Genomic DNA, 27977 nt, shown 5'->3' with positions numbered 1-27977 from the left:
TTGGAGTCTGTGCCATTTGCCACGTTGACCTGAGCTTTCTCTTCCAGGGAAGAGAGTTTGTTGTTACTAATTATTTTTATGTGGTTGCATGACAGCCTTATACTAATTGATACTTTTCAGAGAACTTATTACATATATTTCTATAAAGTAAAAAAGTATTGTTTTTTTCCATTCCAGAGAGAGGAAACTGAGTCACAGCTCATTAGTTTGGTTCAACATCACAGAAATGGTTTGTGAGAAATAAGACTTGAGATGAGTTGCTGTGAACTAAACAGCCTTCATTTCTCTTTCTCAAATTTCTGTAGTCATTAGATTCAGAAGCCGGTGGTTGTCAAGGGAAGTGATCACTGTCAAACACTAACTGATCTGGAGCCCTGGTACTGTTCTGCTGTTTGTCTGCAGTTGGGTGTCAGGGATTTAGCAGCATCAGAACAGACAGAAAAGCTAAGGGTGTACTCATTGCTACTTTAGCCCAACTGTTATCATCAGCACTGCCAGCTTTGACTTCTGCACAGGTGACCACAGTCTCTTCAGCTAAGAAGTGTGAAGCTATAATGGGTGAGGGCATCCCAAATTGTCTCATTGACCTGAGACATTTTAAGGACAGGTTTGGGATATGGTTTTGAAGAACTGTTTTATTCTTTCTGGATCCCAGCATGGAAACACGGGGGCTTTTTGTGTTTGTTTAGTTGTTTTTTTGTTTGTTTTGTTTTGTTGGGTTTTTTTTGTTTGTTTGTTTTTCGAAACAGCTGTGGCACTACATATACCTTCCTTCTCCTGGTTATGTCAAGAAAAACTGGTTTTGGTTGCATGTGTCCTCTCCGTTTTTTGGGTTTTTTTGCGCAACACAATAGCTATTTGGAGATTCAGTAAGGATGCAGTTTTCTGAGAAAATTTCTAAAGCAAGGAAGGTGAAGGAAGAAAGTGGAGGGGGTTTCTGACTCTGCAGCCTGCCCACTGTGATTGTAGTCCCATCTATAAGCCAACCTGACAGAACCAAGGTCAGAGAGCAGTGTGAGGTGACCTGATGTTGTCAGGCATGTCTGGAGGATCAAGCAGTGATTTTGGCGCTCACTTGTGAGGGGGGAAACACTTGGTGAGGACGGAATGCCTCAGTGCAGACAGGAGAGCCAGTGTTGTGCTGTTGACAGTGCCCATTTCAGACTGTGGGAGATCTGTCACTGACTGGTGCTTGGCAAGTCAGCTACTGCTGTGTTTTGAATCAACACTTCATGCTGCCAGTGGGGCACAAGCAAAGCAAAAATGCCCCTGATATTAAGCTTTAAAAGCAGCTTTCAGTGTTGCTTAGGACCTCAAATTGCACTCAGGTGTCCTTTGTCCATCTAAAAGAGTGTGTGTGTGTGTCAGCTGCATGGCTGTCACTTTGCTAACTCTGTCATTCCCACTGGCAAAGACTGCTTTAGTTTTGGGATGTGTGATGCTGAGAAGAGTTTGTGTTTTCACACACGATAAAAATGAAACACTCTTTATACTAATGGGAGTTCTTTCAGTCCCTGACAGTTCTTTATCCCTTCATGTTCTGGCTTCTCAGTCTGCTTTTGGGAGGACTTCTACCTCTGGCTTCCATCTGCTTCCTTCAGAAGCTCCGGCTCACAACTTTGCTTCCTTCAATATTTTTGCAAATTCAGTTTCTAAAACATGATGTATTACTCTGAAAGTATTTATAAAAACACACTCAAACAATTTATTTGACATTTGAGGTTTTTGGTCCTTTCAGAGACAAGTGAGAATAGAGGAATAAGTGCATCAGCGTTTTTCTTAGCCTGGTCAGTAAGGAAAGACTAACAGCAGGGTTTAAATTGGTATTGTATTCTAACACTAATTCAGTAATGGGATAATCCATTTTGCTCAGGACTGGTATTTATCCTGCTTGCAAACTCATTGAGACAATACAGCCCCTGTGAACATTTTGCTTACATTTTTGAGATATAGTTGCAAGACTTTAAATTTAAAAATCAAGCTGCAGAGTAAATTTTTACAGCAAAAGTGTATAAAAGGTGTGACAGATTGGACATTCAGCACATCAGTAATGTCACATGTTCTGCGTGTTCTGAATACAGATAATGAATGACACATCTACTGGGATTTGTAGAAAGGGATTTCTCTTACAAGTTTCAGGTCTGCTGCTTTTCCAGGAGTCCCTGGAGAGAAGAGCACCTGGAAAAGTGGCAGTGCTGCTGCATGGATAAGATGAGTTGAAACAGTCCATCTGCCAGATACAAAGAAGTCATTTTAAATGCCTATGAATACCTTTAAATATCTATTGCATTAATGCTACCACTGCTGCTTCATTTCTTTGACCTTGGAAGTCCTTTTTTCTTTGTCAGCCATAACACAAAGTTGGGAAAACCTGGATGGTAGCTTGTAGGCTAGAGAGAATGGTGACACAAGAAGCAGGAATGTGCCTATTGTAGGACTTTTCTAGATATTTGGTCAAAATGTTGAATGTAGAATGTTATACTTCACACCTTGAATTTAAAAGGTAGCATATCCAGTGAAGTATTTCCCCAAGAAAACCAACAGGATGAAGCAGGATACGCATTTTTTTTAGCTGATATTTTTACAAGATGTGCTGTACTTTCCCAATAACAGTCCAGTTGCTTTCAGATAACTATTAAAAAGAAATGAAAATGAAAACATGACTTCAGCTATTTCAGGCTTACAAAAGAAAATCTTGTTCTTGTATCAGTGACTAATATTAAGTGAAGAGCAAATTAAATTCTGAGGATAAGGCTTTGAATTTATTTAGTTGTTTTGTTCTTTTTGAAAATAAGTAAATTTTCAGTAATGTCAAATGTGTTCCTACTAGCCGGGATTTCTCCCTGACCAGTCTTCCCAGTTGTTTCCTGCCAGTGGTACTTTTTAACTGATGGATTGATGTCTGTAGTGGGGAAGGCAGGCAGGATCTTTGAAATGGCTAATCTCATGAGACAGACTCCAAATCTTGTTTTCAGCATAGCAGACCTGGGTGCTGCCAGCTGTTGTGACTTACTGTAGGCCAGATTTTATGGAGAATGTAATAATTTCTCTGAAGTTATGAACCTTGCTTTCAGTAGCTTCAACACTTCTATCGGGAAATAGTACCCCAGTCATTCATTCTATTCCTGCATTATTAATAATAATGTAATTATTGGGGGGAAAAAAGTTATTTTGCGTATTGAAGCCTGAAAATGAAATGGGTGAAGTGTGTTTGTGACAGCAGTAAAAAGGCAAAAGAAACTGCATTAGGCAAACATTATATATATGATAGCATATATGTCTGTGTTAGGAGACCACTAGAGATCTAGTCTTACCTGGAATAAGAAGTTCAGACTTAAAAAGACCATGACAGTCTAAAAAACTGGTAAGAAGGGCTGCATATGCATCCAGAAAACTATATTTATTAATACGATCTATTTTGATATGTTGATTGGAATTATAAGATTCTTAAAAATAATTATGTTTACAGGGGTCAAGTTCCTGCTGAGGCAGAAGTGAACTACTTAGGTGTGGCCAAATCTCTGGAAATGTATGGAGTGGATCTCCATCCTGTTTATGTAAGTATTAACTGAAATATAATTACTGCACTAGTGTGTGAAACAGTACTTAGATAGTTTTGTTGTCACAGGATAACTGAAAAGGGAACACTACTCAAGAAGCTCAAGAAGTGCAAAGAAACACATATTTACAGACAGAGAGGATTCAGTTATTCTTATATACAAAAGCCTAATGATTTTCAGATCAAATGCTGTGATTGTGTTATGCCTATAAAAACCAATCAGTTATAACCTGGATAAAAACAATTCAGATAGAAAAGAAGTAATTCGTGCAAGTGTCAGGAGACATGAGTGAGGGCTATCACCTTTGTCTTTGACAGAAGAATTTACATATTATTTTAGTTTAAATAAAAGCAAGTGTGTCCTGAAACCTTTGCAATACTATTGCAAAAATTAGGGTGGAGTAGCAGTAGCATGTCTGGCTTTTTAAAATATTTGTTATCAAGGTTTTGCTAAAGATCCAGAGTATGTTTCCATTTTTTCCTGTGTTGTATCATGCAGCATTGCAAGTTGTCTGTATTGCCTCAGAAAACGCCTCCATTTCTTTTTTCTGTCAGCATGTATGCTGGGATTGGATCCAAGTCATCACCTGGAGGCTATGTGCTCCTGGTGGAAACATCATTCTGTCTTGTTTGAATTATTCTGCTTGTGGCAGGCATTTTTTTTGAATAAAAGAAAATCAAGAGTTCAAATGGGGAGTTGTAGTATATATAGTTCACTGAGTTAGATGTCAGTACTTTGTAAAATTACTTGAAAGAAAATAAAGAAATCAACATACTACCTGAAGATTAAATATGTATTTCCTCTGAAAAATGTGTAGCCTGCAATATAAAGTACCTTTTATTGCACCCTATGGCTTAATTATATTCATATCCCAGGCTTTGTTCCCCTCCCACCAATGAAAAAATGGGGAGTTAATGGAACAAGATCCAACATGATCCAACAAAATCGTGTTAACTTAGTACAGCTGGAATTTTTTTTGCCTCATAACTTGCCTTTGTTGTGCAATGAAATCCCTGTCTGGGTAACCTGTAAACATCATTGTTCCTACTTAAATTACATCAGCAGCAGGAGCCCTCGTTTGAGACTGAAGCTGCACACATGACGAGATGCAGTTATTTTCCTCCTTTGGTCATATTAAAAGTAAAGTTGCCTTTAGCAGTTAATTCACTGAGGAGCACAGGCAGAGCTTGCCAGGTGTGCTTGACCTTTGTCAGCCCTGTAATCACACAGGACAATCAGTGTCTCAAGTCAGTGCCTCTCACAGTTGATAATTCTGCTGCTGATGCTCTGCTGATTTAGACTTGCAGGGCTCTTCCTCATTGCCCCAAGTAGGCAGGTGAATGAGCTTTTCCAACTTTCTTTTAACCTCATATAGTAGGGTTTGCACTCTTTCAGCTGTAAGCTGCTTCTGGTTTTGGTTATTGACTGTAAACTGGGGAGGTGGGGACCTTCCGCCCCTCAGCAGCAGGGCTTTCACCCTGTTCTCTCCCAGTCCAGTTCGAGATTTGTATCCTGACTTCAGAAATGGTTTCCTTCCGAGGAGTTGATGCATGTGGCTAATCCCTGCATACCACTGCTCTTTCTGGACAACAAAAAAGAAGCTTGACTCTCCCAAAGGAGCTACTACACTTGGAGGCAGCAGCAGCTGCTACTGTTTTAGGATGGAGAAGGCAGCTGTGTTGTTGTATTATAGGTCAGAAAATCACTAGTTACTTTCAGCTGAAAGTTGGGATATCTGTTGCATTCATGTCTGAATAAGGAGTTCAGTTTCTGAGTTTTGGCCATTTGCCAAATAACAAAAATTAATTCAGTGAGAAAACAGAAAAAAAAGAAAAAAACAAGTATTTTTCTTTTTCACCATGGTGTGAAATTCCCTTTCTTTCCCTCACTACCATTCTTTCTTGCCTCTTTTCCCCCAGAACTACAAATTTTCATATAGAAGCTTTCATAACTACATCAAGTACTATTTTCCCATTTGTACAGAGTGAAACAGTACATTCAAGTCACCAGGATGAATTTCTCCCTGGATCTCGCTGATACTGTGATTCTACTTGCAACTGTATGAATTACATAGATTTTTATTTTCTAGGGTGAAAACAAATCTGAATACTTTTTAGGATTAACGCCAATAGGAGTTGTTGTCTACAAGAATAAAAAACAAGTAGGAAAGTATTTCTGGTATGTACTATTTAAATAAATTGTTTTAGTCTGCACTAAAACAATAACAATGTTGTCTGGATGTCTGTGATTTGTGGTATCTATTTGAAAGTTTAATCATAGCAATATCAAAAAAGTATACATAGAATTCTTAATATTTCTTTGGATGATGCAGATTTTTAATTCTTTGATATTCCAGGTGATAGATCACCTTTACCATACTCATGCCGAAATGTTTACACATCACTAATTGTGTGCTGACATCTAGGGCATACCTGAAAAATAAATCTACCTGTGAATTTTTTTTCTTTGTATGCAAATGTACACAATTTTACATGTTAATACACTTGAAATTAAAAGGTCATGAAGTTTGGTCTGTCTTTTTTTCTCAATATTACAGGCCTAGAATTACGAAAGTTCACTTCAAGGAAACACAGTTTGAACTTCGAGTCCTGGGAAAAGATGTAAGTTTTTATTTAGGCCTTAAAAGATCAAAAAATAATTTTAGGTCTAATGAAGGTGGAAATGTAGTGTATCTGCCACAGCCTAATTGGTTTTATTGAAATTTACTGTAATATACAGTAATAAACAATATACTGTAATATACAATAAACAATATACTGTAATATACAATAATATACAATAAAAATACTGTATTGTATTGAAAATTACTGTATGAAAATGTAGGTGAAGGGAACATCACAAAACTATCAGGCACAAAAGAGGCAGCCGTGTTATATAGCTTGAAAACCATTTGTCACAGTTTGCATTTAGGCCATTTGAGAGAAAGCAATGTTGGTTCCAGTGGGGCAAGGGCTGCAGGTTGATATGAAGAGAGAAGGTTTTAGGATGCAGTGAGTAAAAAAATGTTATCCCCTACAAAGCATGTGGAGTAGGGAGAGGAAGAGACTGTTGAGAATGTAGGAAAAAATAATGACATGCAATAAAAAACATGGTTGCGGTCAGTTTGTGGTTTTTGCTGTCCGGTTTAGTTATAAGTTTAGTTAGCTGAAATATTTTTTGAAAATACTTTGTATGTCTTTTTGGAACATGAAAGTTGATAGTTTCATAAGGACTGATAGTTAATAGTTTTCAATAGTATTAACCTGCTGGCAAAAATCCTCTTTACTGTTTGTCTGTGTGTTTTTGTTCACCCTTTTAATGGTTGTCAGTCTCATCCATGGTTTTTCCATGAGGACATTTGTCTTGCTCCTGTTGTGGACAGCATTTCTGGTGTCTTTGCAGATGTCTTGGCAAATCTCTCTTTTGTTACTCCCAAGCTGCTTGTTTATATTTGGTGTGGTAATATATGGCAATTTTATTTCTGATGGTGTGTTTGTTGAAATAGGAGAGTTATTTAAAGGCTGGGGGAAGGTTGGGAAAACTTTTCATCATGTTTCATGTAAAGGGTGAGTGATAGTTCATGTATAAACAAGTCTGAATTTGACTTGGAGTGAATTGCTTGGAAGTGAAGCTGTAGCTTCTCTTTGATGCCACATTTCCAGTTTTCTTTTAACCATGTGGAATTGCAAAGGCTTAACATGCTGGATGGAAAACCTGGAAGGTTTTGGAAAAGTTGAGGCTGTGAATATTGATGGCTGTGAACTCTTACGATTGTGATCATAAGGCAAACATTTTGACAGAGCTTGGTTGTTTCAAGCCTTGACAGGTATTTCTAGGAAATTGTTGGGTAGAACTGTTAGTACAGGGGTGTGTACCTTCCCGAATTTCTCCTTGCAACTAATACTAATCTGAAGTATTTCTACAGCACTTCATATCCTAAAAAGATCAGGAAGGGCCAAAATGGCACAGAGAACTCTTTTTCCTTTTTTTTTAACACTCTGGGGGTACTTTGAACAAAATTATATATTGGAATAAGCAGAAAGTAACCTCAGTCTCTGGATTAAAGTTATCATAACAAATTATGCTGTTCTGCACAGAGGAGGAAAAGCTCATCAGTGTATTTGTGTATGTTCCAATACTCCTGATTCACAAATTTATTTTATTCTTGTGTTTTTTTTAATAAATGCTATCACTTTGTCCTCCCATGTGACCCGTGAGTATATTACAGGAGCCATTTTCACTCTATCCTGCCTCTTGTAATATAACTTTACAGCCCAGGGAATTAATATTTTCCTTGTATCAGATATGGTATACTAAGTCTGGCATGTCTGTTCCAGCTAGTTATAGAGAGCTCCAGAAGGAGTAGTAAAATAATTCAGGAGGAGTAAAAATAATGGGGGCTTTCCCATGTCTTTAAACTGAACTTTATGGCATAAAGTGAAGGAGCTAATACCAGGTAACAGAGCAGATTATTTCTGGGTGAACTGAGTGCTTTGTGTGAATCATGTTTTCCATATGTGGTAAAAAGTCTCTGCAGGATGGGTTTGATCCATGTTTCCACGTGCACCAGCTCCCCTTATTCACACTGTCACCTCTCACTGCTCATAAATAGGAAGTTGTTGGTGCCTTTAGCACCAGCAAAGCTCTTCCCCTGGATGGAGTTACTTGTGGTAACTTCTTTGTTGTTGCTTGCTGAGATTGATGTGAAATTTTTTCAACCATGCCAGAAGAATCTCTGTATTTCCCACTAGGTGGGTGGAAATGGACATCTGATCTTCTTGACAGATGACAGTCTAAATGTACAAGTCCATGCCTTCAGACTACCTAAATTCCGCTGTTGCGTCTGTGTCAGCCAAACCTATGGCTGCTCATTTTCTTGTTTACATTGCTTCACTTTTCATAAACTTGATGCTTACTGAGCAGAAGATGTTATTGCTTAGTGTCTTATAATAAAGTAAGTTGCTTTGGCTTTTCTGTTTTGTAGTGTAACCTCTTGTCCTTCTTCATATCTCTTCCATGAGAATAATTCCTGTATATTTAGCTGCCTCATATTTTTTTCCTGTGCACCTGTTGGTATTGTACAAGCATGACCATCAGTATTTTGGTTCTATCTTTCACTACTTTGCTTGTATCACATGTTTTCTCCCTTAGATCCTTGCTGTTGCCCCTTCATAAACAAAATACTGCCTTTAATATTTGGCCATCCATGGACATGTGAGACTGAAGCTCTTTTTCAGTGGTGTTAGTAAATGAATCAGCATTTAATTGTCCCGCTGCACAAATCCATGGTGTGAATTCTGAGCTTTAGGTGTTAGGTCCTCCCTGTCACCTCAAAGCATCAACATGAAATTAGGAACCCTTCCCTTGCAAAGGCTTCACATATTCACATTCCCTGAACATGACATAAAATGGCCAAGAATTTTTGAAGATTAAAGAAATTTATTTATTGGAAAACTGAGAAATTAATCTAATGCCTGTGCACAGTTCCTGGCAGCATGTCTGTGGAGCAACCTTGCTGGAAACAATCCAGTAACACAGTTGGCTGCCAAAGCCCTCCCCTCTCCACCAGAGAAACAGAGCTTAGTCACAATGGATGCTCTGGGTGGGAGTGAGTAGTGTAAGGGGTGCCCAGCATACCTCTTGTGTTTCCCCATGTGAGGAACATGGCCTGCTTCCTAGATTTCTCTCTCAGCTAGGGACATGAAAGGAAACAGAGAAAAACATGCCTTGATAGAGCTGTGTGGGCTGGGAATGTAAATGTGATAGTAGGCAGGAGTGAGAGATGTGGAGTTTTTTTGCCTGTAGGTACCAAGTACTTTTGTGCTGTTCCCTGGACCCCAGTACTGTTTGGTGTAACTGAGCCTTTTACTTTAGTTGCTCTGTGTCTGAACATGCACGTGAATGATTTCACTCCTTAGCAGGGTTTATGCAAAACTTCTGTTCTTACTTTTCCTGTTTCACAAAACAGAAAGAATTCAATGTGAAAAACACTTGCTTTCATCATTTTTCCTCTAAGAGAAAGGCTTTTTTGAATTCTGAAATTTTTATTGGAAGAGATCTTGAAATTTGAGTGGTTTTGAGTCAAAACAATCTCGCAATCTGTGCAGTTAAAAATTATTTCCACGTTTTTGTGTGTTCCTCTGCAGTCTTCCATGTTCAGATGAATTCACAAGGCAAAATTGGCAATGACTCTTCAGGAACAATACCAACCACTGATGCAAGTCCAAAGTACATAATCCTCCCCATTTTGTGTGGCTGAAACTTGTATAAAGACTTTTTTTTTTTGTTGTTATTTTAAATAGTCCAGAAAACACTGTAAATATGCTTTGTCTTTTTAATCTGCTTTTCGTAAGTGTCATTAGTCTGAAAAATAATTATGTTAATAAGGTGGTTCAGCTGTACCCCTTCTTTTCCTATCAAATGCTGGATTCTGTCTTGAGTTACAAATTCCAGTCAGGAACTTCTAATTTGATTTATTGTTCCTGCAGGTTTTTGGGAAGATTGAACAGGATTTGAAGATATGTTACTCTCAGTCTTAAGTTCAATTTATTGTATATGTAGTTTCCCGACAAAAATAGCAGTTTGATCTTTCTTATGGTTTAAGTATTGCAAATGACTTTTGCATCATTTGCATTTGCACACACTTAACTCAGAGTGATAGTAAAGGGTGAAGGTGAACAAGCCCAGTGATATTAATATGTCATTTTAAACAGTTTTGGCTTGTTTTGGTTGCTTGGGGTTTTCCTGCCATCATAGAAGGACTGTAGGATTGGTTCAAGACCTGCATAAAATTAAATTCACTGACACTCAGGTGATACTGTCAGCTTTCTTTTTTTGTAATTTTTCCTTAGTGTTTTTGAATTGCTGTATTTGCTATAAAGCTGAGATATGTTTGTTTCAATGTTGACAAGCAACTGGCACAGCTTTATCAATTTTAATTGCCAACTTGGCATAATTTTCCTAAAGATTGACCTTGTGTAACCAGTAATAGTGCACTGTTTGTTAGATAAGCTGTGATTTGTCTGCATATGTCTATATATAAAGACAGAATACTTCCTATTGGAATTTAGAGCTGATGGTACCCAGGTATGTGCCTAAGAATAATTATTCTGGCAAAGAATAATGTTCCGAAGCAGTAGCTTCAGAGCAGGTGTTAATAGTTCTCTTACATGTGCAGGTGTCGTATGTGCAGTGTGCCCTGTAACGGGGCGAGATCCCTCCTTATGTAATATTAGCACTCACTGTGACTGCGAGGAGTGGTGTGTGTGTTGGCATGGTTCCTAATGTGGTTTTGGGGTTTTCTTCTTCATTTTCTGAGCCTGCATTGCTGGGAGCCCGTAAATGTCTTGTAAATTAAGGTAGCTTAAAGTCTGCTCTGAATCAGTGGTTCTTGAATAATTTTTGCTCTGTGGGTAGCTTCAGTTCTCCCTGGAATGGGTGTAAATCTACTGACAATGGCCTCTTATCCTGGGAGTAATCTATGAACTCCAAGAACAAGGGATATTCTGGCACTCAGAGAGAAGTGCTGTCATTTTAAGTGTGTGTCTTCTCTTTCAGGTGGAGCTGAGCTTGCCCTGCCTAGGAACTGAGCTAGCTGGGCACAAAGCATCTCTGAGCCTGAAAGCTGTGTAATCAGGCTGGTGAGGCAAAGCAAGCAGGAAGCTGTTTGCCAAGCACTCCTGAACTTGTGTACTAGTTCCAGAGGTGTTCTGTGCTTAGGCAGAGCAATGACCCCTCTGACTTGTCTCCTTTGAAGGGTTTTGTAACACACTTTTAATCTTTTCACTTGAGAGGTGTGCGTATTAGGGTGCAGCACTGTTCCAATTCCCAGCTCTCTAGTGGAGGTCTTAAAGGCCCTGCCAGATCAGTCTTCTGGCTGCTCTGGGAGCCAGCATAAAAACAGGGAAGGGCTTCAGTGTCCATCTGTGTACAAGTTTGTAGTGTAGACAAGCTATCTGCATCCACTGTGCTAGTCTCTCTCTTCTCCTGTGGCTAAAAATAGTGGTGGGGTACTAGCAGCATGAGCTGTAAAATGTTTTGGAGACTGCAGGACAAGTTTTCAAAGCACCTAAAAGGAGAGGGATTTGTAATGCTCGTCCTCACTTTTTTTGGTGTGTGCCTTTGTCAGGGAAAGGAGGAGGCAGTCCCACAGCTTGGTTATTGCTGCAGAAGTTCTTTTGCAGCCTCTGGTCCTATCATCCTGCCCCTCCCTTGCTCCTGCAAGTCACAGATGGGATTGAAAATAACCATACAAAATAAGTGGTTTTCTACTTGTTTGATCAGCAAAATGGGCTTTGTGAAAGAACAAACAAGATGGCTCAAAGGAGAGAGATCTGCAGACAGCCAGGACTGCTCTGGAAGGAGCTCATGATTTACAGTGCCTCACCTTTAGTACATCGGGAACTCTGAAAGCAGCAGGATGAGTAGCCAAGAGAAGATTGTGTTGCACCAAAGAGCACTGAATGACTTTGGAAGTGCCATTTCCTACAAATCATTAGTAAAATTACAGTAGGTCTTTGTTTCTTTTGGTTCAGATATATGAGAATAATAAGCAAAACACCCAGCTAAGACTAACTACCTGTAGGAAATGGCTATGTTCAAAATGCTAAAAATATTGCCTTTCATTAGGAACAAAAGGTCATGGTCTTAACACGTAAGGCCATCCTTGCTTTACCTATGCAAATAATTTTTTTCCCTTGGGGGAAAAATGTTAATCCAGAAAGGTATTGCTGTTTTTGGTACTGCTTACTTTTTATATAGGCATTTATAAATTGTTAGGGTAATCACTACTCTTACAAGCCTTAAGTAGTCCTAAAAGGAATATGGAGGAAGTCCTAAACATGGCTGTGCTGTAAGCAGTGTCATACTGGACTTGGTTGCTGTAAGTTACAGAATCCTTCCCAGGTAAACTGAGAAATGGTGAAAGAATTATGAATTGTTTCCCCTTTGATGAGGATGAATATTTTAAGCTCTTTTTCCTCTCTATAACACAATTTTTTCCTCTCAATAGCTGAATTTAATTGTGCTATTGAGTTATAGCAAGCATCAGTTTTGAGGCTGTGGTTTTCAGACATGTGGTTTTACTTCAAATTCAAATAAATAAGCCTAGGTGTGTTGGTCTGTCCCATGGCTTTTAGGCAATTGTTTCATTTTCCAGATCTGAGTTCCATAAAGTTTTGGTAAATTGGATCTATAGGGTTATTATCCTCCTCTCACCTCCCCCCAACCACCCCTTTTATTTTTTGCCCTTGCTGAGTGCTGTTGATTGCTGAATACTAAGTTTAGATGTTTCAGCATCATCAATATTTTTCTTACCAGCTAGGGTGAACTCTCTTCTGCCTTAGAAAATAATGCCTTCATATGATGGAATCAGTAATTTTTGCTGGTCAGATCTTTCTGTGATATGGCAGTATAACTATATGGTCCCTCTTATTGTCATTTATTGATTTCAATGTGTTTTCCCGCTGTTTGTTCTGTGTATGGGAAAGTTCTAAAACTGTAACTTAAAGAAGACAAAATGCATGACTAGAACTTTTTCACCAACTTTTCCCACTGTCGTTGAATGCCAGAGGCATTCAAACTGGTCTAACGGTAAGATATGGTAGAAACACCTTATTTTAAAAATTCTCTTTAAAGAAAGAAAAAAAAAATCATACCTGTCTTCTCTCTGCCCCTCCCTTCCCACATACCAGAAACTCCTTCCTTTGAGATTATATAATTAAATGAATTTAATGCAACAGAGGATTCTTTGCCTAAAAGTAGGAATGAACAAAGAAGGAGCAAATCCTGCATATTAAAAGTGAGTCATTGAGTTATAGAAGCTAAACTGATTCATCGTATTGCATCAAGTTTGCAGTACTACAATCCAGTTTGATATTATCCTTTTGAAGATGAGTATAGTTGTGTGGGTTTATCTGAAATCCTATTAGATGACAGTCTAATACAGAAATTGTAATTTAAATCAAATAATGAAATCCAAAGCTACTTTTCTGGTATGTGCAAAGTAAGCAAACACAAAGCACCACTCTACATGTTTTCTTTTAAAAATTTACAATGTAAAATGCATTATGATTTTTCAGTGGGTAGACTCTTGTTTCTAGCCATCAGAGGAGAAGGAGCAATGTTGTTACTCTGGAAGATATATTGATTTTTCTCCTTTACTATTTTCAAGATTTTTCAGGAAGCCTTTACTTTTCATGAACTAAAGTTATTTTGTCTTTAAGTTAAACCACTTGTGAATCCTGCAGAGAGATCATGATCCCTATCAAACCTGAGGGACTTTGGGAATATATTTATGGGACCAATGTACTACGAAGTAATTTTATGATATACACAGCAGTATCAGATGAATCCTAGATTTCAACATTCTTGGTGGTCATTGTCTTACTGTTCTGCCTGTATTCTTCTCTCTTGACATGGAGAGTAAAATGTGCTTTTGATAGAAAACCAGAGAATTATTTTAATTCCTTGGCTGTTCCAGCCAGACATTTAACTAAAATAAGGCATGGGAGAAAATAAGCTTATGTATAATTTTTTTTGGTCAGGGAATGCAATCTCTATTATTCTAACCACAGGTGCAAAATTCTGTTGTTTAACTGTTATTTGTGTCAAGGTGAAGGAAAAGCTACTTGAGGAGGTAATTTGTGGTTTTGTGAGGCTGCTTGACAGCTGTTAATAGGGATATAACTGGACTTTTGTTATAGGTGAAATTTTGAATTCTAGACAACACCGAGAATTATTTCACAGTTTGCAAGGTGCTTGCAGATAATATTAAACAACAAAAAAATGAGGAGAGGGAAAAACTTGCCTGAGCTCTTTACTTGTGTATGCATGGCACTGCGGAAGTGTAAGTAATGCAAAGGCATAGATTGTTCAAAATCAGCTGCTGAAGGTGGTGTGAATCACACCTCCTTTGTAACTCACACCTTGCTGAAATGGTTTGAGACTCAGTTTTGTTACGGGGGGGGGTGTGTTGTGCCATGCTGAGCTCTCACACTGGCATCACTGGGATTGCTCATTCTTTGTGCAAATCACAGCTGAAACACCAAGCGCTTGAGTTCACCAAGTGAAAAACAGATGGAAGGGTATTTCTGTGAACACATCTGAGTGTTTGTCTTGTTGAAAACAAGCACTGTGATGTGTCTGTTGTTTCTCCTTCTCTGTTGGAAATATTTAATTATTTGTATGTGTCTCACTTCTCTTTTCTCTGCCAGTTTCTAGAGATTGGCTTTTAAACTTTGTATATGCTTTTGTTCAGCTGTTGGTGTCTTCCTTAAGGGATTTTAAGTTGGGTTTTTAGACTTCCAACTTTTTCTTAGCATTTTGAATTATTCTGAAGTTAGCTTTCTTTAAAAAAGAAAACCCTTCCCTTCTTCAGTTTTTTTTTCCCTCAGGTTTACCTTACCCTGTTTTGTATGTTTCCTCTGTCATTGCTTCATAACAGTTTATAATAGATCTTGAGCTCCTTTCTTTCTTTCCCTCCCTTATTCTTGCCTTTTTTTATACTGTTAATCAGAATATTTTTGATTGACATCTGAGCTGCCATTTCAGAAAACATCAGAAACATAATATTTGAAAAAAAACCAAAAAACTTGTGTGTTTTATTTGGGAAAGAAGCTGATGTGTATGAACAAAGGAACATAAGTGTTTCAATAATCTCTTTTCTCTGGTTTTCAAAAAGAAAACCACTTTTAAATGAATATTTCTACAGAATTACAGAACCTGCTTTTCTTTGTGCTGATTTCTTTTCTTGCATGAACTGACATGGCTGGTTCTTGTGTTCAGTAAATGAGATTCACTCCGATGGCAGGATCCCCCGTTAAGAACATTCATTTATTTTGTTTTATCCTCAGTGCAATGAAACTTCCTTCTTTTTTGAAGCACGTAACAAGGTCACATGCAAACATCTCTGGAAATGCTGTGTAGAGCATCATACATTTTTCAGGTGAGTGATGCAGAAGTTAGCTTGTGTTTTCCATAGGGCCACTACACTGGGAGCCTTGTTATATCTGCAGAGTGGTGTAACAAAGGCTTGCTGCCTGGAAACACCTTTTTGCTCTTGGTTATAGAATGCTTTTAAAAGCCAACACCTTTTCTTACAGTTAATGTGAAACAATGTTTTTAAATTGGGTAGTTTGGTGGTTTCTTTTGTCTTAGCATTCTTTTCTAAACAGTACTTCTGGTTGTGTAGAGTAGACTTTATCAGAAAGATGGCAGGATTTAAGGTGACAAATAGATTTGGATGTATTTAACCATCAGATTTTCTGTAGCAGCATTGGCTTGAGGCCTTTGGAATTCAGACATTATGATTTTCTACAGTGCACAGAAATATATATATTTTTTAATAGAAATTCATTGAATTTCCATAACATTTTGCTTACTTACAAGGTAAGGTGTATAGAATCTTCTCAGTACTGCACATCTCAAAGCACTTGATTGTACTGTTGCAGAAAACACCAAGAGAAATGTGCCAAGGTGTCTAACTGAGAACTGGTGGCTGGAATCCTCCAGGCTGCCGTTAGCAGTGCTGTAAACCAGTGAACTGAGAATCCCTCCTGCAGTCTCACTAGTGTGGCAGGGTGTGTTTGCCTTCTCCCAAAATTAGATGAAAGGCTGCTGGTGCCAGCAATTTACACTTCGCTCTGAAATAAAGAGGTGTGCAGTCAAAACAGGGGGGACAAGCAGGCAGCTCTGGGAGACTCTCAATCCCGTAAGAATCTGTCTAGAGATAGGGATGAAGAGGAACTTGCAGGAAAAAAAAAAAATTTTGAGCCCAAATTTGTATTCTTTTTTCTTGACTTGGGAAGGGGACTATAATTCAGACCTATCTATGCAACTTATTCTGTTATTTTATTTTTCAAACTACACAGGGTGCCAGAGAATGAATCAAACTCTCTGTCAAGAAAAGTCAGGAAGTTTGGATCCATAGGTTATAAACATCGGTACAGGTGAATTTTTTTGATTGTTTAAACTTCAATTCATTCCTTCTTCATTCCTTTTCACATCTTTCCTTCCAGTGAAAGAAAACCATCACCCAGAATATGACCCACTATAGTTCTGAAGATGAAAGATGAATCAGGGCCATTTTAGCAGACTGTCTTTGGGAGCCTGGCAGTTTTGGGACAAATGTTTCTTCTCCAGATCCCCAGAATTGGTTGAGGCTTGCTATAGTCTGTATTCAAAGTGGGAGCAGCTTTGACAATTCTTTAAATCATTATCTCCTTATAAGTCCTGAAATTACATTCATGTCCTAAAGAGTTTTTCCTGACTGCTGGGGAATACCAAAATGAGGGTGTATCTTTTCTGACTTGAAGAGATGACAACATTTGATGATTATTCAAGGCTTTAAACCTTGAAAGATGCTGTAACTTGAAATTAAGGATGCATAAGGAGCACTTTTTCAATGCTTTTTTATCATGCAAGAAATAAGTGGATCATAATGAGTAAGGTTGATAATCATTAGTTAGGCAAGTCTTTGTCATTTTGCCTATTTCCTAGTCCAGATTGAGTTTCCACACTCTCTATCATGATCCAGATTCTCCTTACTGTGGACAACAGGGCAATGATTGTCCTGCCTTTTGTGTTTGTAGTGGATCCTGGCCTGCATTACCCCATCTGGGATAACGGGTAGGAGCTCACTGATTCCTGACGTATGGCAGATGAGTTCGTTCTGTTGGATCACTTCAATAGATTGGAGCAGGGCACTGGTCCTGGGGAGGAGAAAGCTTTGTACTGGCAAGAACTTTCTAATCAATTAAAAGAAAACATGCCATGAAGCAGTTAACTATGTTTGAGCTATTGCTGTTGGTGGTGCAGTTCAGTTTGTCTTCCTGTTTTAATAAATGTCATGGGTGATATGTGATCAGGCCTGCCATGTTGGGATGATGGGCATAACTGACAATTTTGGTTGTCTTCCCCTTTTTGTCTTTGGCCCCCATTGTATCATCAAAAGCAGTGACAGTGTTGTGTATCTGTACACATCATTAGCTCAGAGCAGAAACCATAATCCCACTGTTTTTCTGGGTAAGTGGGGGGACCATAATATTTTCATTTTTCTTGTGATGTTGTGTTTTTAATTTTCTGTTTTGTTTGGTTGGTTGGTTTTGGTTTTGTTTTGGGTTTGTTGGGTGGTGGTTTTTTTTTTTTTTTTGTTTTTTTTTGTTTTGTTAAATCTTTTAGGTACTTCTCATCGTGTGTCAGACAGTTTTCCAGAGGGCAATTTTCTTGTCTTTAAATCAGATGCTTTGCAGGTCTTAGTGGAGGTGGAAGGTCCTATTCCCAGATATTTTGTTAAAAGTGCTTCTGGAGTTTGCAGAGCTGTCATGGTTGCCAAACTTAAAAGTTGAGCAGAAGAGTTTTCTGGCAAACTTGGGAGTATGCTATAAACTAACTACATAAACAAAAAAAAAAAAAAACCAAACCAAATACCCACATTACTGTGATGTAGGGTTAGGATTTGAGATTTTTTGTCCTTCAATTCTTTTATAATTTTGAAAACATTTAAATTCTGCAGTGCTGACATGCTGTTGTGAGGGACTGTGAAGGACTACTGGTGAAAATACTATCAGTATTTCATGGAGTCTATTCACATAATTCAGAAAATCTACATAAGTAATTCCTTATTCCTTATTCCTGTGTAGTTGCTTAGTACTTTCTAGTACAGTCATTTTACTTCACAATGATCGAACTTCATGTGTTAAGGAATTAATAGTGACAATTACTTCTCTTGTGTAGTAAGTTTCCAGGAACAGAGTTTTGGGGAGGAATATGAATTTTAGGTTTTTGTTATGACCACTATATTCTGTTTAGTCACACTGAGAGGAACATTAAAATGAATATAAAAGAATTTATTTAAACTTAATAATTTACTTCAGTTGTGCAGTGAAGAAAAACCTTACTATAAACAAGAATCAAGATTTTACTCAATTTGTTGTCATCTGGGGCTGTGCTAGTGAGAGTCCTTTATTACAATTTGTTTTGCAGTCTTTTAGGCTGTCATTCCACATGCCAGAGGAGTAGCCCCTGACTGACTGGAACTGAACAATATTAAATATGTGTCAACAATATTAAATATGTTTTCCGGGAGGAAACTTACAGAAAAATTCAGGAAGAAATAATATTACTTAAGAAACTTGTATGTTAGAATATTCTAGGTTAGAAAAGGTCATGCTATCTTAAGCTATTCCTAGCAAAAACCATTTTGTTTTAGTGGCGTATCTCCACTTGGAAATGCCAAATATAGGAGAGGTTGGCACAATCTCTTTGTTGATGATTTTGCCAGTGAGTGATTAAAAACAAAATTCAGGGTAGTGCCGCTCAACAGGAGGGATGACAAGTTAACAGCATGGGTTTTTTTTCAGCCTAAGGGTCCTCTTGGATAACTTTCCGAAGTGTTTTCTCATTATTTTATTGTGTTTTGAAGTGGCAACGCATCTTTGCGGATGACCAGAGACCCTTCTGTGCAGCTTCCGCGCCCTGACCAGAGTGTTGAAAGAAGTCGCAGCAAGACTTACCCCAAAAGAACACAACAGACAGGTAGGTCATTCTCTGCTGACCTGGGGGCACATGTCTTCTTTTTTTGGTTCATTTTGTCATCAGAAGGTGACTCAGACCTGCTGCAGTGTCCTTGAGGATCTCTCAGAATGGATTCTGTATTTTGCTTTCAGTCAGTATTTATATCTAAGGTTAACAGGATATGAAACTTCCAGCTTTCCAGATAAAAGAGTTGCTGTGGATTAAAGAGGATAGGCCCCCATGTGTGGAGGTCTAATGTAAAGGTTGAAAGGGAAGCTTGAAAACAGGCTATGCAAACATGTTTCTTAACTCTGGAGACCTGTCTCTTGCAAACGAATTTTATACCTATGTGTCTTGGTTAGTATCCCATTGTTTGGGTGTTTGACTCAGGGTGCCACTTTTTGCACCCTCTTCCCATTTCAAGGACAGTATCCCTTTATTTTTGATATTGAGTGGAACAGAAGTTAGTTCTGCATGCAGAAGCTGTCATGGAAAGCTGGAGGTTTTCACAGGTGTTAAAGGAGATAGGATTAAGCTTGGATCACAGAATTCGTACCCTAGATAATGGATGCTTCCTGAAATTTGGTAATAGAGATATCAAGCTCCAGGTCCACATATGATTACATGGGTATTGCTTAGCTTCATCTGTGACAAGAAGGCACACACACTTGAGTCAAACTTGTGCCTGGAGTAAAGTGTGTGTGCGTGTGTTTGCTATTTGAGAAAAAACTTATCTGGGCTTTAAAATGTAAATAGTATCTGTCATTTATTGTCGTTCGACATGCCACTATAAAATTTGAGAACCTATTTTTAAAAAGAGAGCAGATATATACCTCTAGAAACCTCCAGTGGTTATCCTGGATGTGGTCTTTTGATTTAGAAACAAACTGGTGTACTCTGCCTTTTAGCTGTGGTGGCTCTTGAAACATAACATAATTAAAAGTGTAGCCTTGGAAAATAGAGGCAGTTAACAAAATTTTTAAAAAATGTATTGCATTTAGTGTAAAAAAAGAATTGCTTTGCTTTTTAATTCTGATGTGTTTCACTGTGTGTGCAGTTTTAAGTGGGTGTCTGAGAGGACAAGTAGCTAATGACCCTTGAACCTAATGACTTAAACTTTTTGTTCACCTGGACTGTCCTGTTCTTAGGGCAACAGTTCAAGCCAAGCAGCATTTCCTACCTCATTAGTCCCTGGTTCTGTTTCAGGAAATTTATGTGGCTATTTGTCAGCTAAAATTCATCTCTTGGTTTAAAATAATGTTTGCCTTAGCCCAGGCAGAGAAGGTCAGTCTGTGTTGCTGCAAGGCTGTGCATGTGTTGTGTTTGTTCATTTTGTTTTCAGTCTCTTTGGCTGGAAATATGAGGAAAAACTGAAACTTTTCTGTAGCCTCTTCTGCTGATGCAATTGGAATCAGAATTCTCTGGGCAACGTGTGTTTGCTATTTTGGACACTTTCTCCCACTTTAAAATAAAATGTCTGCTTTTTCACCATTTTACTTACATGTGGTTGTGTAATCTCTATCATCCATCTGTTTTCTTTTCAAATTCAGCTTAGTTGATTGCCCATGTGTTCCAAATGTGCAGTCATATCACTGGGACAAATGTATTAACTTAGATGATATTAATGTTAAATTAATTTGTTTAATTTCCGGCTCAAAATATGGGCTGAGGGAAGAGAGCTATGTCTTTCAAATGCCATCATGCCCTATGAATAAGCATTTTTTCTCCTTTTTAAAAAATTTTTTTCTTTGTTATTCGCAGTGATAAACGTTGAATACTCTTCCTCCATTTAAACAGTATTTCAGAAGAATGAAGACTTATGCTGCAGCTCCTCGCTGTGTCAGGCAACATGCCTGACATCATGTCTATTGAATTAAATAAACCTGCCTCTTTTTACCTAAAGTTGTTCTTAGATAAAATAAAGTCCATTTCACACAATGAATGAAGACTATTTGGCATATTTTAATCACCATTTACTTAAATATATTATCCCAATGTAGATATTATTTTGTAGACTATTTTTTTATCTTGCAAATTAACCTGGTGCTCTAATAATTTTTGCAGGTTATATAAAAGCTTCCCTGACTAAAATATTTGAGAAAATTAAATTACATTTCTTCTTAAAACAAATATTTTTTTGCATAGTGACATTATGGAGGTGGTGATCATTGATGACTAGTCCTTTTTCTTCATTTTCTGTTTATAATATGGTGTATTAACACTACATATGATTTGTCCAGCATTTTAAACAGGGTGATTTCAGTTAACATGTATTATATCATAAGGTATTTTCTGTCAAATACACCATTAATTAGGATCTAGCTGGACGAAGTCTTAAAATTTAATTTTTTTGGGATGAAAGTCAGGTTTCCATTTACTTCCCCAAATCCAACAGCTCACAAGTAGCTTGTATAAAATAACTTCCTTTCACCTTTTCTGAGTTCAGCATTTTTCCTCATCTGCTTCTTTCCCTTTTTATCTTTTCTTAAGACTGCAAGTGAAATGTATTAAAGGCTTCATTTTTGCACTCACTGCAATTATCCAGTTTGATTTTGTTTAATATTTTTTAATCTATTGGTACCAGTGATGGGACCAGCCACAGCAGTGGCTTTGGGGACAGTTAGATCCAAATGCATGACTGCAGAATATAATATTGGCATTGCCTCCATCAGATAAGTGTCTGTGTAGTGCTAAAACATCTAACCTCTGATATCTAATTAAAACCCTTCCCCTTGTTGCTTCTTTTTTGTGTACATGTTCTGGTGTTATAAACATAGTATGTGCTTTTTATATATTTTTTCTGTCACCTGAAGGTAGAGGTTAGTTATCTTTAGCAGAGCTGAGCAATAATGTTTCTTTGTCTCATTGGTACACTGAAGTGTGCTGAAGTCCTTAGGGCTGCACGCACTTGGTGAGCTCTGGGTTAAGAGCTGGAGCAAGTGTCAGCCGAGACAATGATAGAAAATACTATTTCTGTTTTCAGTAAAATATTTGTGGTTTAACATAAAGATTGAAGGAGATGATGCTGTCAACAGAGAGAATCTATTTTTTGTGTATACAAGCCACTGCTGTTGATTGCTTCCCCTGATAGGATGAACAGTGCAGACCTTTTGGCTTTAGCCTGGCAGATTATTTTCCTAGAATACAGAATGCAGTGGTTTAAAATGCAGTAACCTGAATTTTTTCACTTGTTTGATACATTTCATATCTCCGTTGTTCTAGGACTAGTGCAAAAATTGTATCAGGAAACTTTATTGGTTATGATTTTATATTAGATCTAGACTGTGTTTTTATAGTAGTGCATGGGGGGGGTTTGCTGTATGTTTAGGCTGATATTCAAGTTGGCATTCATTTAGAGAAAGAGTTTTTTTGTTTTGTTCTGTCAAGTCTTTTGAGCGAGATAAGCATAACTTCATTCATTTGCTTATTTTTCCCATTTCAGCTGAGAGAGAATTACAGTTGCAATTTGTTCTTGCAAATAACAAACTCAAATGTGGAACAGAATCTCTTGCTGTTCTATTTTACTGTCTTAGGGCCTGACGGATAATGTTCAGCTTTCACAGCATAGGGTGAAAGTGTTCATTATTCTTTTGGCTGCGTGCTGAACATAAAAAGCTCCCTGGGAACATCCTCTCAGGACAAACATTGATGTGACCAGACCTGTTGCTGTGGGTCTGAGTTTATTCAGCGGTGGAAAACACGTTGCTTAGGGTTTGTTGTTGTTTGGTAGCTGAGGACTTGGTTTGTCCCTGCCTTTGCACGCACAGTAATTGTATAAACCAGTGTAAAATAAGTGCTTAGAAGCTAGGTGGAGAAGTGGGTGTGGGTATTACAATTACAGTACTGTCTGTATTTTGATATTTCCTAAGCCACAGATCCCTGTCACTACCCTAGTGGTAGCTGTGGTAGATAGAACTGTTGGTCTGGCCCAGTAAAAAGTAAAAGTCTTTTCCCAGAGAATTGTAAGATTGGATTTCAAAGTTAGATTTTTGAGAAAATTGATCTTGGTGTGATTTTAGCTGTTTCCTAATTTTTGTACTTTGAGCTTTATACTTTAAAGTTTACTTAAAAGCCAATGTTTGGTCAAAGGATGGGTGTGACTACTTCCGCATTTCAGTCATGGGGTGTGAGATGAACAAACTCTTGAGGCTACAGGCTTAGAAAATAATGAGAAAAACAGCCCTTATCACAGAGTAGGCTGTGCTGGTGTAGATGTATGAAAGTCCATTCATTTTTGTAGGCTCACAGTAGCCCAAGGTGCAAAGCATGAGCTCTCACTGCATGTTTTCCATTTGGTCGCACTATCTGCTGCTCTCATGACTTGGTTTAAACACAAACACTGCTTCCAGATAATGTCAGTTAAGTGGCTTTACCTGATAAGAAACAGACATGACAAGCTAACTTGCCAGGCTGATCTAGTTTTGGACACTTGAGTTTTTAAAAATGTAATAGTTGGGTTGATTTGAATGGGCAAATCAGCGTCATTATGGCTGTAAAAGGGAGTTAAGTGTGTGCATTCACTTCATTAGAAAAGTTCAATGCAGTGCACTCAATCCTGAGAGTACCTTATCCAGCCAAATGTAAACAACCAGGGAAACTCGCCACGAATGAGATGTTCAAGATTTCTCCCTAAGGTATTCTTGAGAGGCCTGTTGCCTTGGCAAGCAATAAGCAGTGATTTACTTAAGTTTTTGCTGTGGGGTTAGTGGTTGGACAGTGTTTTTGGAGTCTGCTCTTTTATATTAGATAATTATATCATACAGAGGTATAAGGTGGTAGAACAGTACTGTAGTCAGTAAAAGATACATCAGGTGGAATATACTTGGAGACTATCATTACAGTTTCTGTAAGTGTGGACAGAAAACTCCTGATTAACCCACCATGGCCTGATTCCCAGAGGTGACTGGATGCTTGCAGAATGGTAAGGATATTACCAGACATAGCAAACTATCACTTCTGGAGGTGTCTATTACTTTTATATCATCTGATCCTTGGCTGTTTTTCTGGCAGTTGTTTCACTGCTATGATATGTTTTGGAGCCCAAGTTTTTATTACTCCATTAAGTGACAAGGACTTTCTGTGACTTAATTGAAAACTGCCTCACAGAAGAATATGTGAAATACTGAGATCAGTTCCTTTGTTTGAAAAAGTCATATATTGATTTCTGCAGAAGACTGGCAAATCTAACCTGTAAGAAAACCAATTGATGAGCAGACAAAGGACTTTAGAAAATCTCAAGTATTTGTGTTGAGGCAGGGTCCAGAGACTTTGTATGCCAAAGGGGTGGTTTGGGAAGTTGAGGGATATTGTGAAGAAATCCTTTCTCTGAGGCTGAGGGGAAAACTTACCATGCAAAATCTTTTTACAGCTTAAATTAAGACATCACATTTTTGTTTTAGCCAGTCAAAATGGCTTGGGGTTTGTACCACTATATTAACGACATTGTGATGCTGTTGCTTGTGTCCAGAGGACATCATATTATAATCTTCAATCTATTTAATTATCTTCAATGAACATGCTCAGAATCCTGTCCAGAGGATGTCTTCGTCAATAATGATGTTGTTTTGTTGTTCTGCTTTACATCTGTTTCTACAGATGGTAACAATTTTGTAAGAAATGTCAGAAATTGCCAATTAGGTGGAAACACAATGTGTGAACTGAAGGGAAATTACAAATTGATATTAACAGCATAGCATGAAAACTGAAATCATAGCACCAGCAGGAACCAAACTGTATTCTCCTCACACCTTTATTCTCATTGTTGACTGAGCAGGGAATTTCCTTCTCTTTACAGTGGCAGAAAATCCCTTTGAGAACAACAGCTTCAGACTTCCCTGTCTTATGTGGAAGAGTAATGAATGTGCTTCATGTTAAACTTTATTGTGTCCTGGTACAACTAGAAATAAGGCTAAGACACAAAGGTGTCATCCTCACACACCTTTAACAAGATGAGCATGCACCAGATATTTTGTGTGTCATTTTTTCTCTCGTGCTGCCCAGTAGGTGATTATGCTGAGTAGGTGTGCTACAGGATTCAACTGTTTTTGGTTTGGTTTTTTTTTGGTTTTTTTTTCCCCCAGGTTCTAAGAACATGAGCCAGATTACAACAAATGGGGAAAATGAAGGAACTACCAAAATTATTGCACCTTCTCCAGTGAAAAGGTATGTAGACACCCACAGTTTCCTTACAGCTTTTAAGAGTTTGTACAATGCATTGGATAGAGGAACACATTTAATGATCATTAGTATCAGTTTATCACACCACTGAGTTCAGGATCATCTGATCATCTGCTGCCAAAAGTCAGAGAGTGTTGCCAAGTATTTGATTTTATAAAACCCTGATCTTCCAGTCAATTCAGAACATGGATTTCAGGTAACACATGGTTTGCATACCCATAAATCAGCACAAGTTAACGGGAAGGCAGACAGTCTCAGGTTGAAATAGGAAAAAAAAAAAACAGGTAATGACCCAAAGTGCACTGGTCAAGATAGTCCTGTGAAGTCCTATTAGTCTCTCCCCTGGGAGCTGTGGGCTGGCTGTCAGAGCCCTCAGGTCACGGGCCTTCTGTCTCTGGACAGAGCAAGCTTGGAGTGTGTGGCAGGGAGGAGCTGGGCATGGGCTCTCTCCCAGCAGGTTTGTTAATGTTGCAGTGATTGCCCATTACACTGTTCAAATTGTAGTAAAAGTCAGGTAAAAATCATGTTTGTTCCTGATCTGTATGAGTAGTGAATTGCCAGGGCTCCTCTGGACTTGTGTGGTCTGCTGTGTGTAATTTATCAGTGTTGAAGTACACATCTCTGGTTATTAAGCATGTCTGAAAGGAAGAGGTAAGGCTTCAGAAGGCTTCTGAAAGGATTCAGAAAGGGGTTTGTATCCCCACCCCTAATTTTAGGTGGAATTTATGTGCCTGAATCAGAAAAACAGTGGTCTTATGAAAGAATGAGTCAAAACCACCATACTTAACTTTTGCTTAACTGCCTAGATATATGTCTCTGCATGCTTGGCAATCCTGACAGTTGGGTTTTTTCTTGACTGAGTCTCCTTTAACTGGGCTTAGCTATGCATTGAGGCTGTGGGCTTTACAAACTAGGTATCTGGACTAAACTGTGAAAAAGGATCTAAAAGATGTACTGGAAATACTCGGTGGATAGTGTTCTCTATTGCCTAACATTTAGAACAATTGACATCCAAAAGAAAAGTTGAGCTAAATTGCTTTCTCATTTTGAGGGAAATTGAATCCACTATTCTAGCCATTATAAAATAATGCTAATTGTGTGTTTAAGAGTTTATGATTGCCACTTGGTCATGCTGAAGCTGAACCATTAAATAGAAAACAATACAGAGGTAAAAAAATACATGAAGGAAAGGCACAAAGAGGAGGGATCCAGGTTCTTTACAGTGGTTCTCAGTGACAGGACCAGGTGGGCACACACTGAAACACAGGAGATTCCCTCTGAATGTCAGGAAACAACTTTTCCCTGTGCAGATGACTGAGCACTGGCAAAGGTTGTTCAGAAATGTGGTGGAGTCCCCTTCCTTGGAGATAATTCTACAGCTCTCTGGGAATAGTTCTGGGCAGCTGAGTCTGGGTCACCCTGCTGGAGCAGGCAGCTGGACTAGATGACATCCAGAGGACCCTGATGGCCCCACCGTTGTGTTGTTCTGTGATTTGTTAGGAGAAAAAAAGATATAAAGCAAAAGGTACCATTATTCCACAGCACAGAGATCATTGTTTTAGGAGGCATGGAAGTCCTTTACCTCAGAATTTTTAACAAGGAGCTGTTAAAAAGAAACAGATAGGCAGGTTTTAGACGAAGAACCAGAATAAGTAGCTCTCAATATGACAGCTTCAAGGTTACTGAGTTTAGCTTCTTACCTGGACAGATTAAAAGCAGTTCACAGACAGATTCTTACTGTGTTCTCAATGTAAAAGTGTTGTTATCTTATTGCAAGAGTCTCATACCTTCTCAGTGATTTCTCATGGATCGTTCTTCTCAACACTGCTCCTTCTTCTTCAAAGCCCAGGCAGCAACTGACTCTAGGTCCCAGTTCTCCCTGTCTTATAGGACTGTTCTTCCTTATTGGTTACAGCTGTGAGTCAAGCCTGTTTCTGATCTTGGATAACTGGCCTGGCTGCAACTCTTTGGGAGTAAAGCTGCTTTTTACACATTTCTTATATTCTATTCCCACCACAGATTCTTACTGAGTCATGCTTTAGACAGTGTTAGTCACTTCCAGAAAAAAAAAAAAAAAGTAGTTGGAAATTGTTTCTCCATTTAATATTTGATTTATTTTTCTCTGTGTCTCTATCTGCACATGAAAAACACCTTTTGGGTCTGCCAGGCTTCATGTATGTGAGAGCTAGCACACAAAATTTGTGTATCACTTACAGTTTGGAAGTTTGCTTCATCCTGTGTAATTCTTGCATTAGTTGTTAGTGATGCTTGCAGAGCATCTTTAAGTTGTGTTCACAAGCTGAGTTTTCATATTTAACGTCTAATTCACTGTTGAGAACTCTAGTTAATCACTTCTGAGTAAGTGGTATAAACTCAAATCATAAAAACCCTCCAATGAAATCTCACTTGAAATTCAGATACTAACCCTTTCACATACTTTGAATGAACTGAGTACCTTTTGCAACTGCATTCCTGGAGATACTGCTGGTATTTGAAGAGCTGCCATGCTCTAGCTTTCTATCTGTAAAGTGTGTGTCTGCTCAAAATGAATTATGACTTGGGAATTTATTGCAGTAAATTCACCTCCCAGGTACATTTTCTTTCTCCTTTTAAGATTTGAAAACAGTGTTCACAGTTGTTTAAGTTCAGCCTAGGTATCGTTCAGTAGTGCTGAACACTCTGCAAATCAGTTCCTTTTTGCAATATGGGACAGAAATGTATTTATGT

The 27977-nt window shown here is 38.2% G+C and overlaps 1 protein-coding gene across 3 annotated transcripts in view; it reads left to right on the top strand.

The window, feature by feature from the left end:
• The window catches only part of EPB41L4A (erythrocyte membrane protein band 4.1 like 4A), a 117734-nt gene that overhangs the window by 61010 nt on the left and 28747 nt on the right, over positions 1–27977 (top strand). For all 3 annotated transcript variants that reach the window (XM_038123345.1, XM_038123343.1, XM_038123344.1), the window contains 7 exons: positions 3470–3557; positions 5650–5738; positions 6118–6181; positions 15413–15504; positions 16430–16507; positions 18982–19094; positions 25154–25235. In XM_038123345.1, the coding sequence (XP_037979273.1) occupies positions 3470–3557; positions 5650–5738; positions 6118–6181; positions 15413–15504; positions 16430–16507; positions 18982–19094; positions 25154–25235 (606 nt within the window). The remainder of the gene's footprint in view (positions 1–3469; positions 3558–5649; positions 5739–6117; positions 6182–15412; positions 15505–16429; positions 16508–18981; positions 19095–25153; positions 25236–27977) is intronic.

This window comes from Motacilla alba, chromosome Z (assembly GCF_015832195.1).
Source record: "Motacilla alba alba isolate MOTALB_02 chromosome Z, Motacilla_alba_V1.0_pri, whole genome shotgun sequence".
NCBI lineage: Eukaryota > Metazoa > Chordata > Aves > Passeriformes > Motacillidae > Motacilla > Motacilla alba.
The sequence above is the reverse complement of the archived record's forward strand: the minus strand, read 5'-3'. Positions and strand labels throughout refer to the sequence as shown.